This window comes from Rana temporaria, chromosome 3 (assembly GCF_905171775.1).
Source record: "Rana temporaria chromosome 3, aRanTem1.1, whole genome shotgun sequence".
Taxonomy (NCBI): Eukaryota; Metazoa; Chordata; class Amphibia; order Anura; family Ranidae; genus Rana; species Rana temporaria.
This window is the reverse complement of record NC_053491.1, coordinates 397,717,350-397,733,192: the sequence shown is the minus strand read 5'-3', so window position 1 is coordinate 397,733,192 and position 15,843 is coordinate 397,717,350. Positions and strand designations below refer to the sequence as shown.

At 40.6% G+C, this 15,843-nt stretch overlaps 1 protein-coding gene across 1 annotated transcript in view; it reads right to left on the bottom strand.

Moving 5' to 3' along the window:
* Nucleotides 1-15,272, bottom strand: part of LOC120932974 (pyroglutamylated RF-amide peptide receptor-like) — a 148,307-nt gene extending 133,035 nt beyond the window's left edge. The window contains exon 1 of the mRNA XM_040345876.1: nt 14,202-15,272. Within this exon, the coding sequence (XP_040201810.1) occupies nt 14,202-14,544 (343 nt within the window). The 5' untranslated portion in view covers nt 14,545-15,272. The remainder of the gene's footprint in view (nt 1-14,201) is intronic.
* Nucleotides 15,273-15,843: the final 571 nt, after the last annotated feature.

Here is a 15,843-nt window from a genome sequence, read left to right as displayed (position 1 = left end):
GGCCCCCGAACTGGCCAGGGGCCCCAGCAGGGAGGGCCCTTGCCGCACCGCTGCGTCCTCCTGCAGTCCAGTCGGCCGTGTACCATAATCCCGCGTTACAGGAGAATCAGGTTCCTGTTCTCGGCTGGACTGACAGGAAGTGCACACACAGAGTGTTCACTTCCTTTCAGTCCGGCCCCGGGAACAGCAAACTGAATCTCCTGTACCGCGCGGTTATGGTACACGGCCGACCGGACTGCAGGAGGACGCAGCGATGCGGCAAGGGCCCTCCCTGCTGGGGCCCCCAAATGTCTTCAAACGGCCCTGCCTACAAGTAACTAGAGAAGGGACGGAGAAAGGACCAGTCACCTTGCACAAGGAGAGAGAGCAGCAGTGACCAGGTCCTTATTACAGGCAGCTCCTCCAACATTTCACATAGATCACTGTACAGCTCTGGAAGAAATACACAAAGCACACCAAGATTGAAGGAAGAATACACACGCCTCTGGTATTTGGACAACATTTGCTTATCCCAAAATTCACATTTCATTTACAAAATGCATTGTGAAAGATTTTTATACAGTATGTCCTGCCAATTTTTTGAACTGAAACTAGAGGTGTACTTAAAGTGGATTTTTTGTTTGTTTGGGCCAAGGTTAGTGGCAAGGATAACAAGCTTTAATTCAGTTTGCAGACTCTGTCAGAACTCAAAGTAGACCTTCGGACAGACAAATATAGATATCTATCTCTGAGGCAGATAAGGGAAATCTACAGTAAATAGAGAGAGAGTTATGAAATACAAGGGAAGTGTCTGAAATTCTCTCCAAAGGAAGGCAATTTACCAAGACTTTTCATCTGGTTTTTAGATAAACATCTGATTGTAGAGTTTGTAGTTATCATATACTGTGGGCTAGATTCAGGTAGCCGGGCGCATTGTTACGGCGGCGTAGCGTATCGTATTTACGCTACGCCGCCGTAAATCAGAGAGGCAAGTGCTGTATTCACAAAGCACTTGCCTCCTAAGTTACTGCGGCATAGCGTAAATGGGGCTGGCGTAAGCGCACCTAATTCAAATGAGGATGAGGGGGGCGTGTTTTATGTAAATGGATGGTGACCCGACGTGATTGACGTTTTTTACGAACGGCGCATGCGCCGTCCGTGTACATATCCCAGTGTGCATTGCTCCAAAGTACGCTGCAAGAACGTATTGGTTTCGACGTGAACGTAAATTACGTCCAGCCCTATTTGCGAACGACTTACGCAAATGACGTAAAAAATTCAAAATTCGACGCGGGAACGACATCCATACTTAACATTGCGTATGCCTCATAGAAGCAGGAGCAACGTTACGCCGGAAAAGCCTTACGCAAACGACGTAAAAAAATTCTGCCAGGCGCACGTACGTTTGTGAATCGCCGTATCCAGCGCATTTGCATATTCTACGCTGAAATCTACAGAAGCGTCCATAGTGGCCAGCGTAAAATTGCACACAATTATACGCCGGCGTATTCAAGTTCCGTTGGCGGAGGAAGCCTATTTTTTCAACGTATCTGCCTTTGAGAATCGGCGTAAAGATACGACGGCGCAGATTTGAAATTACGGCGGCGTATCTGGAGATACGCCGCCATATGTTTTTGCTGAATCTAGCCCTCTATGTACAAGGGGAAAGCTATATTTGATCATTTTATATCCATAGTCCAATTATTGTTTAGTAGTCCTGCACAGTGTTTCTTATTAAGCCTCTTACCGAAATGCTATTCTGCCAGACAGGATCTGAGTGTCTGAAAACAAAGTGTAAAGTGTATCCTAACCCAAGAACAAAAATGTAACATACCAGTCCATGTATGTGATGGCTGCATTCATTTTCCTTTTTCAGGCATTTACTATTTTCTAAATGGGAAGGCCGTTTACATTATTTGAGATGACATTACATAATTACAAGGACAATTATTTCTTGCAAAATCAATAAGATCTGGCAGGATTTTCTGTGCTTCCAGGGGATGTACTTTTCCAGATAAAGAAAACAAATGCAGCCACCACATCTAAAGCTGACTATACTTTGGTCGAATTTTGGCAGGATCTCGATGAACTGGCCAAACTTTGCTTTATGATGACCCTGTCAGTCCCCTCCTGCTCAATATCCTTCAATTAAAAAATGGAATGAGTTGGGTGTACCAGGTTTACCTTTAATCTCCTAATTAATCAATTAAAGATGTTTGCTGTAAGTAACAATGCATAGTGTTCTGTGGCTGGTTAGAGGGAAACCCCTGCCTGAGTTTACCTTTAGCATAGAGAGCATGTCTTTAGACCAGCACTGAGAACACAGAAAGCACTCAGGACCCCTGTAGATTGTATTCTACCTTCCAGGGTTGGCTTTTGGGAATTACAGTATCTCACACAAGTGAGTACACCCCTCACATTTTTGTAAATATTTTATTATATCTTTGCTGATGGACTGGCCAAGAATGTCTCCAGACCTAAACCCTATTGAGCATCTGTGGGGCATTCTCAAATGGAAGGTGGAGGAGCGTAAAGGTCTACTCTCTAACATCCACCAGCTCTGTGATGTCGTCATGGAGGAGTGGAAGAAGACTCCAGAGGCAACATGTGAAGCTCTGGTGAACTCCATGCCCAAGAGGGTTAAGGCAGTGCTGGAAAATAATGGTGGACACACAAAATATTGACACTTTGGGCCCAATTTGGACATTTTCACGTAGGAGTGTACCCACCTTTATTGCCAGCGTTGTAGACATTAATGGCTATGTTGAGTTATTTTGAGGGGACAGCAAATTTACACTGTTATACAAGCTGTACATTCACTACTTTACATTGTAGCAAAGTGTCATTTCTTCAGTGTTGTCACATGAAAAGATATAATAAAATATTTACAAAAATGTGAGGGGTGTACTCACTTTTGCGAGGTGCGTGTTATACAGCGTACCTCGGAGGGGAAAGAGGGAGATAAGCTTTTTGCCGAAATTCATGAGCCATCATGTCCTGTTTACTCGGCTCTAACTCACGTCACACCCAGTCCCGCCTCTGCCACCGGCATTGGACCAGTGTTCTGTCGATCACAAGAGCTGGTCCAATGCCAATGACTGTGTGACTGCCGACTGAAAGCCGAGTAAACAGAAAATTACTGCTCTGTGATTTCCTGCACTGTCCAGGCTGCATTGATAAAAGATGGTGAGGCTGCAGATGAGCATTGAAGCCAAAAAATGGGCATTGATCAGGCTGCATTGATGAGATGTGCTGCAGATGGGCATTGATCAGGCTGCATTGATGGGAGATGAGGAGGCTGCAGATGGCCACTAAACAGGCTGCATTGATGGGCACTGACCCTTATTTTAATTCAAAGTTGTTTATTTAAAAATTATGTTTTTTTCCTGAAACTTCCCTCTTAAAATGAAGGTGCATGTTATACGCCGATAAATACGGTAACTATACATAAAAACACATAACAAAATAAACAAAATAAAAACATTTATTTTGTTTTCTATTTTGAAAAGTGTTAGTTTTAAAAAAATATTATATATATATATATATATTTTTTTTTTAGATAAACCCCACCTATTCAACTATACTCAACCAATAGATGTCTTGAATATTATCTGAGGTCCCACAGAGTACAATACAAATTCTGCATATATAAAATACTATGCGATGGGGAGGGGTTGAGACAGCAACTATAGAACTACCAAATAAAGAGTTAAAATAAAATAAAAGGTCAAAGGTAATAAAACGTTTAATAAATAAATTGGATAAAAGTTTTTAAAATTAACACTTTTGTTGCCAGCTGTGTAGACATTAATGCCTGTGTTGAGTTATTTTGAGGGGACAGCAAATTTACACTTTTATACAAGCTGTACATTCACTACTTTACATTGTGGCAAAGTGTCATTTCTTCAGTGTTGTCACATAAAAAGATATAATAAAATATTTACAAAAATGTGAGGTGCGTGTTATACGCCGACAGCGTACCTCGGAGAGGAAAGAGGGGGATGAGCTTCGCCGAAATTCATGAGCCATCATGTCCTGTTTACTCGGCTCTAACTCACGTCACACACGGTCTCGCCTCCGCCACCGGCTTTGGACCAGTGTTCTGTCGATCACAAGAGCTGGTCCAATACCAATGGCGGAGTCGGGACTGTGTGACTGCCGACTGAAAGCCGAGTATACTCAACCAATAGATGTCTTGAATAGTATCTGAGGTCCCACAGAGTACAATACAAATTCTGCATATATAAAATACTATGCGATGGGGAGGGGTTGAGACAGCAACTATAGAACTACAAAATAAAGAGTTAAAATAAAGTAAAAGGTCAAAGGTAATGAAACGTTTAATAAATAAATTGGATAAAAGTTTTTAAAATTAACACTTTTGTTGCCAGCCGTGTAGACATTAATGCCTGTGTTGAGTTATTTTGAGGGGGCAGCAAATTTACACTGTTATACAAGCTGTACATTCACTACTTTACATTGTAGCAATGTGTAATTTCTTCAGTGTTGAGACTGCAACTATAGAACTTACCAAATAAAGAACAATTTAAGTGTTAAAATAAAAAAAAAAAGGTCAAAGGTAATTAAAAGTTTAATAAATAAATAAATAAAATAAAAGTTTTTAAAATGAAAATCTGTACAAAAATACTAGTGCTAACTTCAAGCAGGGTAATCAATTCAAAATTAGTTATGATTATAATATTTATACAGTATGCAAAACACTGAACTAATTGATGGTATTCTATAAATACCTGTAATAAATAATAAATTAATAAATGTCCAATTTAAGAGGATCAAGAAGACGACAGAAGTTTGTGGTGTTAACGCTGGTAGGCAGAAGTGATGCTTCAAATGAGAGATAATTGACCTTATTTATCAAATATTCTGAAAGAAAAAACTGTCTAAGATAGTCTGCATTTCCCTATAGTAGCCAATCAGATGCAAACTTTCATCTTTAAATCAGATTTTAATCAGGTTCATAAAAGAAAGCACACTGCCAGAAATAGATATTCCCCTTTAGACAAGGAAAGCCAGCTGTCTTATGAATTGGAGATGACCGCATGACATTCGAACGGCTCCTCCTGACTTGTTCATTAAGCTGCCACCTTTCCTGCTGCACAGCTCTGATCAGAGGAGGTAATACAGTGACATGAGTCCCATGATCAGCATAGAGAGATCACAGCTGCTGGGGGCACTTGTGGCATAGGAATATGTATACATCCACATGAAGGTTTTAAGCAAATAAAATTGTCAGCGACTATGCTATGATTTATGTCATGTATAGGACAGAGTGCATGTACACAAATTAAAAGACTTTCCTCCTTCTGTCATCAATAAGGTGGACCTAATGAGAAATGGCAGAAGGGGCAGTGTTAGCCTGTCTTGGATGCCAATAAAAGCAAGAATATAGGAAGTTTGCCAGCAAAATACTTTTATCATTGAGAAGTGTATAAGAAAATATGAATGTTAGGTATTCCTGACAATGGATTTAGTAGATCATCTGAGGTGCACACATACAGGCGGTGCAAAGATCAAGAGTATGATGTGAAAAAATGAAGCATCCCATGGGAACCAACCAGGTTTCATCTTTAGATGAATTAATAAAATATGTTAGCTGTAATATTGCATATTGCTCTGTAGCTGGTTTTAGGGAATCCCCTGTCTGAGTTTAGCTAAGCTTAGAGAGCATTCAAACCAGGATTGAGAACAACTAATGCCGCGTACACACGACCGTTTTTTGGGTTCTAAAAACTTAAAAAAAAAAATAATGTCATTAAAAACTATCGTGTGTGGGCTTCAGAGCATTTTTCGTGTTCCTGAAAAACAGGCAAATTTTTTTTTAAACAGGCTTTATTTTTCACGACGTTTTTAACGTTGTCGTTTTTCGGGTTGTAAAAAATGGAAGTGTGTGGGTTTTAACGACGTAAAAAACCCGCGCAGACTCAGAAGCAAGTTATGAGATGGGAGCGCTCGTTCTGGTAAAACTACCGTTCATAATGGAGTAAGCACATTCATCAGGCTGTAACAGACAGAAAAGAGCGAATCGTCTTTTACTAACACAAAATCAGCTAAAGCAGCCCCAAGGGTGGCGCCATCCGAATGGAACTTCCCCTTTATAGTGCCGTTGTACGTGTTGTTTGTCACCGCGCTTTGCTAGAGCATTTTTTTTCACGATCGTGTGTAGGCAAGGCCGTTTTAATGATCAAGTTGAAAAAAACATTGTTTTTTCTAGAGCCTGAAAAACTTCATTTTTTACGACCCGAAAAACAGTCGTGTGTATGCGGCATAAGGCATCAGGAATCCCTGTACGTTGTATTCTGCCTTCCATAATTGGCTTTCTGGATTTCCATGAGATGAAAAGGATGGACAGTGTTCACCTAAATCTATGCAGGGGCTTCCTGCTGCTAGCATTTAGGGATTACATAGGTACAATGCGGTATTGCAATCCTTTACATCTCGTAAGGTAAGACAGTGGAATTTATATACTAAAGTAAACTGTTCACTTTGCAAGGGAATTTTCCCCAGAGCTTAGCCTTAGTGAATGAAATTAGACTTCCATTATCCAATCATGTGCAAGCAAAGAGTTTTTTTTCCCTTGCATGTAATTGTATATTATTTACAAAGGGAAACTGTCAACTCACTTATTCCCTTGCAAAGTGCAACTTCCCCTACAAAGTGAACAGCCTGTTTACCTTTAGTGAGTCAACTCCAGTGATTCAGAATACATGGAGTGGATACATACATTGCCAGCACTTCTTGTCTGGAGCTACAGATACACGTGAGTACATATCACACCATAACTTACAGTATATAAGTAGCATGTTTCAGAGTATACTATGTTATATTGTTTTGTTTTCTTTCTGGATATAATTTCTGGAGGAACAAGTTGGAAGAACACAGAGTGGAAGGAAGAAATCACAAATAACTTGAAATCTGTTATCAAGTTTTGTTTGACCCTCTGTCAGGGCCGGGCTCTTAGCCCTCCCTTCTCGCACTCAGGTTGCTCAGCTGTGGGTTAATAATTTCCTGCTGGTTACTCCAGCCTACAGCCAGCCCCTTCCAGCTATTTAAACTGCCTGGTTCATTTCACCCATGCCTTCACTTAGGTCAAACAAATCTGCAAACTCAAACAATTCTGGAAGACTTGCCTGGCTGATGTCCCTTCTGCTACCTCCAACTATGCTGATCTCTGGCTTCCTGATTTACTGGCTTGTTCTGACCACTTTGGCTATCGTACCCTGGCTATTTTTTTACTATGTTTACTATTTGTACTATTTTTATTATTACAGTGATGAAAATAAGTATTTTAACACCCTGCTATTTTGCAAGTTCTCCCACTTGGAAATCATGGAGGGGTCTGAAATTGTTATCGTAGGTGCATGTCCACTGTGAGAGACATAATCAAAAAAAAAACCAGAAATCACAATGTATGATTTTTTTTAACTATTTATTTGTATGATACAGCTGCAAATAAGTATTTGAACACCTGAGAAAATCAATGTTAATATTTGGTACAGTAGCCTTTGTTTGCAATTACAGAGGTCGAACGTTTCTTGTAGTTTTTCACCAGGTTTGCACACACTGGAGGAGGGATTTTGGCCCACTCCTCCACACAGATCTTCTCTAGATCAGTCAGGTTTCTGGGCTGTCGCTGAGAAACACGGAGTTTGAGCTCCCTCCAAAGATTCTCTATTGGGTTTAGGTCTGGAGACTGGCTAGGCCACGCCAGAACCTTGATATGCTTCTTACAGAGCCACTCCTTGGTTATCCTGGCTGTGTGCTTCGGGTCATTGTCATGTTGGAAGACCCAGCCTCGACCCATCTTCAAACTCTAACTGAGGGAAGGAGGTTGTTGCCCAAAATCTCGCAATACATGGCCCTGGTCATCCTGTCCTTAATACAGTGCAGTCGCCCTGTCCCATGTGCAGAAAAACCCCCCCAAAGCATGATGCTACCACCCCCATGCTTCACAGTAGGGATGGTGTTCTTGGGATGGTACTCATTATTCTTCTTCCTCCAAACACGGTTAGTGGAATTATGACCAAAAAGTTCTATTTTGGTCTCATCTGACCACATGACTTTCTCCCATGACTCCTCTGGATCATCCAAATGGTCATTGGCAAACTTAAGACGGGCCTTGACATGTGCTGGTTTAAGCAGGGGAACCTTCCGTGCCATGCATGATTTCAAACCATGACGTCTTAGTGTATTACCAACAGTAACCTTGGAAACGGTGGTCCCAGCTCTTTTCAGGTCATTGACCAGCTCCTCCGTGTAGTCCTGGGCTGATTTCTCACCTTTCTTAGGATCATTGAGACCCCACAAGGTGAGATTTTGCATGGAGCCCCAGTCCGAGGGAGATTGACAGTCATGTTTAGCTTCTTCCATTTTCTAATGATTGCTCCAACAGTGGACCTTTTTTCACCAAGCTGCTTGGCAATTTCCCCGTAGCCCTTTCCAGCCTTGTGGAGGTGTACAATTTTGTCTCTAGTGTCTTTGGACAGCTCTTTGGTCTTGGCCATGTTAGTAGTTGGATTCTTACTGATTGTATGGGGTGGACAGGTGTCTTTATGCAGCTAATGACCTCAAACAGGTGCATCTAATTTAGGATAATAAATGGAGTGGAGGTGGACATTTTAAATGCAGACTAACAGGTCTTTGAGGGTCAGAATTCTAGCTGATAGACAGGTGTTCAAATACTTATTTGCAGCTGTATCATACAAATAAATAGTTAAAAAATCATAAATTGTGATTTCTGGAATTGTATTTTTTGATTATGTCTCTCACAGTGGACATGCACCTACGATGACAATTTCAGACCCCTCCATGATTTCCAAGTGGGAGAACTTGCAAAATAGCAGGTTGTTCAAATACTTATTTTCCTCACTGTATATTGTAAGGTGTGATTTTAACTGCATTTTCTGTCTCCGTCTGATTCATGGTTCCTAACACCCTCATAAGTATTAAGGGTCACATGATCTGGTGAGAATTTAATATTATGTACTAGTTAGGTGCTAGTGTACATAGTTGTTGGGTAAAAAAAATTGACCTAGATGACTGCCAGACCTGGGTTAAATCTGGGTCAGAGCGGAGTGACTCAGGAAGGCTAGATGACTCAGCAAGCAGCACCTCTGGTAACTCCCCCTGCTCTCTGGAACCTTACAGAAGCTTTCAGAAGTAGAGGGTGGAGTTTAAGAGGTACTGCCTGGAGTATTGATGAGGGCCCCAGCCAATCCCCAGCAAAATGAATGAAGTTATTTTTAATAATCATGAAAATAAATAAAGCGTAACTCTACTTTTGTTGAGAAAAAAACATTCCCCCCTGGGTGATCTTTGTACATTGCAAGGATTATAACAAAGTTTGTTGCAGATTCTTACATTTTGTTATTCTGAAGAAATCCATGTGTATTTCTCTGTGGCTCTGTTCTGAGTAGGTATAATGGGAATGGTTTCATAATTAAAGGGGTTGTAAATGTAAAAGTTTTTCCACCTTAATGCATTCTATGCATTAAGGTGAAAAAATATCCGACAATACCGGCCCCCCAGTTATACTTACCTGACCGCTCGAAAGTCCCGCGCTCGCCCCCGACATCCTCTTCACCGTTGAGCCTGGCGGTTGATTGGCTACAGTGGATGGATTGAAAGCAGCGCAAGCATTGGCTGGCGCTGCTGTCAATCACATCCAATGACGTTGCGTGCCGGGGGCGGGGCCGAGTGATACAGTGAAGGTGTTGAGTCCTTGAGAGGGGAGACGAGATAGCCGCAGAGGGACCCCAGAAGACCATGTTCAGGGCCACTCTGTGCAAAGCGCACAGTGGAGGTAAGTATAACATGTTTGTTATTTAATCTTTAGTGAACCTTTAACTGTCAGGTGTGGAGCTACTGGGCACTAATGAGGAAAGCTGCTGGACCTGCATCCCTTTAGACGTGCTCCTATTGAAAGTATCTCTCAAAAAAATTAAATTTTTGTTGCAAGGGATGCCTGAAATCTGACTTCTGGGAATATTGGTGAGCCAATCACACAAGTAGGAAATTATGTTTCTGGGGAGTGGTCAGTACACATTCTGTGTACAGAAAACTCCAGGTAGCCATATTGCAATATATTCTCAGAAAATTACAGCTGCAGATTGAAAAGGAAAGGTCATTTTTAATAACATTCAATTACAAAATGATAAGTGTTGCAATTATATGCACTATATTATTTTTTCTTTATTTCCAATTCCCCCCCCCCCCATGAAATTGGAGTTACCCTTTAAGGAAAAAATCGAATTGTAATTAGCATAGCTAAGGGCTCTGCCATATATGGATTTTTTTTTTTGCAATCCTGCTAGAGCACAGTTAAAAAATTCCCATGACTGAATTTGTTCTTCTTAAAAAATAGTGAGTATGAATTCCTACACAGGTGGCTCTGCAATAGTCAGGAACGTTTGGTGGAGGATTGTCAGGAACAACTGTAGCGATAAGCAATCAGTGGCAGTCATCAAGGGTCTCTTCAACTGATTAATTGTGAAAGTTGTAGAAGTTATTCTCAGAAGCACAGTGAATACAGAACCAGCTTTATAACAGAACACTCAAGTGAGTGCAGTGGCAAGGACCTTCTAAGACCAAGAACATCCCTTTACAGACAGGGATAAGATCATGGGCAGAGAAAAAAAATCAATGAATCAGTGAGTAGAAAATACAGTAAATATCCCTCCTGGTTGGTAGGGGATAAATATAATAATCAGGAAAGGAAGAGAAATGAGGAGATGTAGACAGATAGCGTACATCATTGTTTTCTTTGCATGAGCTCTTGGCGTGACAAGTGAATGTGATTGTGCTACTTATATCTTTATCTTGTCATGATATAGTTTGTATGCCTAATTAATTCTGAAGGATCCGATGTATTACCATAAAGGAAATGACAAACAAAAGGAGATGGAGCCATCAGAATTGTAGACATAAAGGTGTCACATGCTGGACAAAAATCTTTCTGTGACACCAAAGTGACTGACTTCCCTAGACAGGAGTGCTTATCACGGTCTAATCACACAGATTAGCCTGTTTGCAGGACATGCTGGGACTTACAGTTTACCCACAGCTGAAGAGTTACGGGATGTGCATGCTTGGTCTATCCTGACAAATCAAGATGCGTTTACAACATGCATTTATTGAGCTAACTACATAACACAGCACATTGAAAATGAATGAGCAGTGATCCAAAAAAATAATAATCCAAAATTGATCTTCAGATGTTATATAAAACAACCCCGTCCATATGCCATGTTCATATGCAGTAAAATGCAGTAAGGTAATGTGTAGACAAATCATTTATAAATACAATAGGTGATTAAGCTCTTCCAGCCGGCTGTATGTAAACATGCGGCCTCTCTGTGGATGGGCGAGAGGCCTTGTATATGTGGCTATGTAAAGTTCTTTCTGTGCTGAGAGCATGCACCCTGTGTGCTTCCAGCACAGTTAACAGTGGGTACAGTAAAGCTCCTGATGCATACGTGCGATCGGAAAGATTTCCGATCATGTGACAGCTGTTACAGTCAATCACAGTGATCACATGATCGGAATACCCACCTCTACCTCCTGGCATTTAGAACCCCTTAAAGGGCTGGGAGGCAGCGGCGGGACTGGGTGACCATACATTATAGGGTTGATTTACAACAACTGGAGAGTGCAAAATCTAGTGCAGCTGTGCATAGAATCCAATCAGCTTCCATTTTCTTTTTTTAAAGCTCAATTGCACAAGCCAAGGTTAAAAGCTGATTGGCTGCCATGCACAGCTGCGCCAGATTTTGCACTCTCCAGTTTTAGTAAATCAACCTCATCATTCCTCCTTGTTTTTCTACAGATTTCTGTTCACAAAACATGCTGGGAGATGTTACCAATTACAGCTAGAACATTGCAGATAAGGGCAATAGCTTACCTAGTGGACACTTTAACAAATAAATCATACTTGAATGCAATTATCAGGTCTTGATCAGGGGATCAAATTGGGTCACAGAACACTGTAAGAATACCAAAAATAAACGTTCATGTTCTGTTTTTAAAGGATTAAGCAACTGAGCAATGTTAAGTGGAGAGTGGGGAATAATTATGTCACTGAACTGTGGCATTTACTTGGTTTGTGTATATGTTATATAAATTGCATTATACGTCAACACAGTGCAAGGATCAATGATGTCCTTACAAAATTACCATCTTTCAGCTTGTTTAGGACATGGACATCAAAGAAACGATGATGTTATTTCAGGTTAGTAGATATGGCTTACTCTTTGCCTTTTTACCAAAAGCTCCTTGACATTGGTATCAACATTGTTTGATAGAAAGTGCTGAGCTTGTCAATATGAATTAAAGCAGTTTTATAAAAGTCCTGCTTTGGGCACCTGTCAGTATGACACTGTGGAGCCACCTTGTTGCAATCTGCTGAATATGCTATTATCCAACACCATTGGATGAAAGCAGACACCAGAGGTCTATGACCTCAGAGATCATAACATGTACCGCTCATAGTCGTTTATCCCATGACATTACAGAAGCACAGGTAGCCATTCTGAGTTCAAAGCATGTTTATGGAGAGTTTCTACAGCAATTTACGAATTCACCATTTGGTGACCTATATGCATTAATTCCTTGGTGTTTAACATTCTTGCCTTTGTTTAGCAATTAAAAAGACAGGTCACCCCATTTTAGAGGACCTGGGTGGAGCACAATAAAAATACATAGTCTGAAAACATGCTTATTGCTCTTATGCCTCAATAATAATGTGACATTTCTAAATGTAATGCCCCAAAATTAGCGACACCTCATTGACACATTACTTTCACAATAATCTGTCTAATAATCCTCTAAAAATAAATCCATAATGATAACAAATCATGTTACTGCTTATTCATTTTCCCTCATAGTGAAAGTTTTTTTTGTAATGTAACTAAAGAAGTATCTGTATCCATACTAGAGATAAGACAACAATCTGCAGTAACAGGTTTAATTGAAGCTGCATACCCCACCCCCAGCTTTACATTGTGTCTATGTCTATACAGTGTCTGTGTGTAGGAGGGTATAAATATACAAGGCTGATGATACTGCTCAGACTGCGATGTACACATTTCTGCACATCTAACAATATTCGAACAACAGTTACTTTAAAAAAATATTGGAAGCAACATTAGAAAGTAACAACAGCAAAATGCAACTTAGGAATTTAGTAGAAGGTCAGATGACTTAGATTTGTGAGTATAGGAATTCAAATATATTGCTAAAAAGGAAATTGAATTAAAAATATACACTAACGTTGAAAGATGATGGTCTTTGAGTCATTCTTTAATCCCAACTTCTCTGAAGGAGGCGTTCTCACTAAGTGCCTCCTAGACAACCAAATTTGGTAGCAGAAGTGCTTTTTCATAGACACAACAGGCATGTAAAGAACTATTTTACTGACAAATTGTAAAGTGGTAACAGTCTGTAAAGAACACTATGATTTTGTAACCCTTACTGAATTAAGCTGGTGGAGAAGTTATTGACTACTGGATTAACTTAATACACCTACTACACAAAGTTGTAATCTTTAGGTGTTAACGTACAACCTAATGCACAGCTAATCCAACTAATCGCAAGAGGCTCAAAAGCTGAAAGACACATTTCAGAGATCATGGCACCCTTTTGTATCCTGTAAAGCCTCGTACACACGACCGAATTTCTCGGCAAAAACCAGCAAGAAACTTGCTGGGAGATATTTTTTTGCCGAGGAAACCGGTCGTGTGTACATTTTCGTAGAGGAAACTGTTGAGAAACTCGACGAGCCAAAAAGAGAGCAAGTTCTCTATTTCCTTGACGGTAATGGAGAAAATTGGCTTGTTGAGTTTCTCGACAGCCTAACAAGGAACTCGACAAGCAAAACGATGTGTTTTGCCCGTCGAGTTCCTTGGCCGTGCGTACGAGGCTTCAGGGTACTAGTGGTCCATCTGACCTACCTACTTGGTTTTTCAATATATCTGTTCCACAAATTTAGCCCTTGATCAGTTTTATTTCATCTGCTTTAAGCTGATCCCCAGAATATGTTATGCATTTAATAAAATAACCTCTAACATTACTTATCATCTTCCCACTAACCAGTGTTAGATAGGACCTTTAGTCCCACAACGTCTCTCCTGCAGCTGAAGGACAAAGAATAGTATACAGATACATTGCAAAAGTTTGCACAGACTATAAAGAAAAATGGTGCATCTTACCTCCCAGCCACTCAGATGAAATATTCTGCAGCAAAGTGAACGGGATACAGAAGAAAGTTACCAGCAAGTCACTGCAAGCCAGAGAACAGATAAAGATGTTAGTGGCTGTTCTCATTGCTTTCTTCCTGATAATGATGTAGACCACAAGGCTGTTGCCAAACAAAGCTAAGATGAAGATAATGATATATAGAACCAAAAAGATGACCTTGGCATTGAGGGGCAGCTCTGGGATATAAACCAGTGGCTTGAGTCCATAGGCTGCAATGAACTCCAGCCTGCTCATATTGTGCTCTTTCAGCAGTTGGTTGAAGGTTTCTGGAGTGATGTTGAGTCTTCTGTCCATGGTGCTGAAGTTCCTGGCTGAGACTACTCTTAACAATGCCACAAGTCCACCAGCTTAGCCAGTCAGTCTCACATGGCTGGTCCGAGACCCATGTGACCACAATCCAGAAGTACAGCAGCAAAGACCTTAAACGTTGAAGTAGCATAGTAACTGAGTACTGTCAGTCACCAATCCATCACCTGTCAGCTGCTTTAAGTGGTCCATGAAGAAGGCACTTTTTTTTATAGAGCTGTTCCACCAGTATGACATAGCTCATAGTTTTTCACAGTGCTATCCAAAGAGTGATGGATTGCATGTCTCTTCTTCCTACAGGGCAATGTTACTTGTGTTTCTCTCCTCCTCTTCAGGACTGGGAATGATAATTTCCCCTCCTTCTTTTTCCTCTTTTCAATGCCTTGCAGCAGCCCATCAAACGGTGTCTGCGTTGCGGTGCATGCCAGAGAAGCACACAGAAGACTGAGCATCTGGTTGCAGCATTGCTGCTTATATGTATAATAGACTTCTGCTTGCTGTCAGGCTGATTGCAAGCCTGTGATTAAAATCTTGCTTTATGTGACCAGAGGTCTTGTGTACTTTCTGCTCAGTAAATATGAGAATGCAGTGGATGGGGGAAGAGCAGGCAAATATATGAAAAGGAAATGAAATGCAGTCTGAATTTATAGTTTATAACATAAAATACAAACATTCCCTGGGTGCCAGCCTCAATGCTGCCCTCCATCAGCTCATAAGAATGTGATTGATTAAAGCAGGCTTGCTCTGTAAATGTGACACTAAACCTCTGGCAGCATAGGAGCGTTACAATAACTGGCTTAGGGAAAACCGGAGCACAAGTGTGCAGAGGTCATATATAGCAGTAAAAAAGTACAGCAGGACTAATATACGCTACTGTATATGACAAAAAAAAAATTCTTTCCAAACGCTTTAACATTTTAATGTCATTTAAAAAATAAATTTCAATATTTCTAAGTCTGCAACTTTCAATAATAAAATGGTGATCCTGCCATGAATGTCTTTCTTTAGGCATTTCCTATTATAGTATGACAATGCCCTTCCCCTGTCTCTCAGCTGTGCACACAGGCTTCCAATGAAGAGAAGTGATTGTTATTACCATTAGTGGTGAGCTTAATGTGTTTGAGTTTGGGCCAAGGGGCGTTCAGTAAACTGAAAGAAAAATTGAAAACTGTTAATCCTGAAAAACAATATTGCAAATTTTTAATGCTAATAGGCAAGAGATTGTCAAATAAATGGAAAAACAAAAACACAGCATGGAGGCCCCCCCCCCCCCCCAAATTCTTGTCA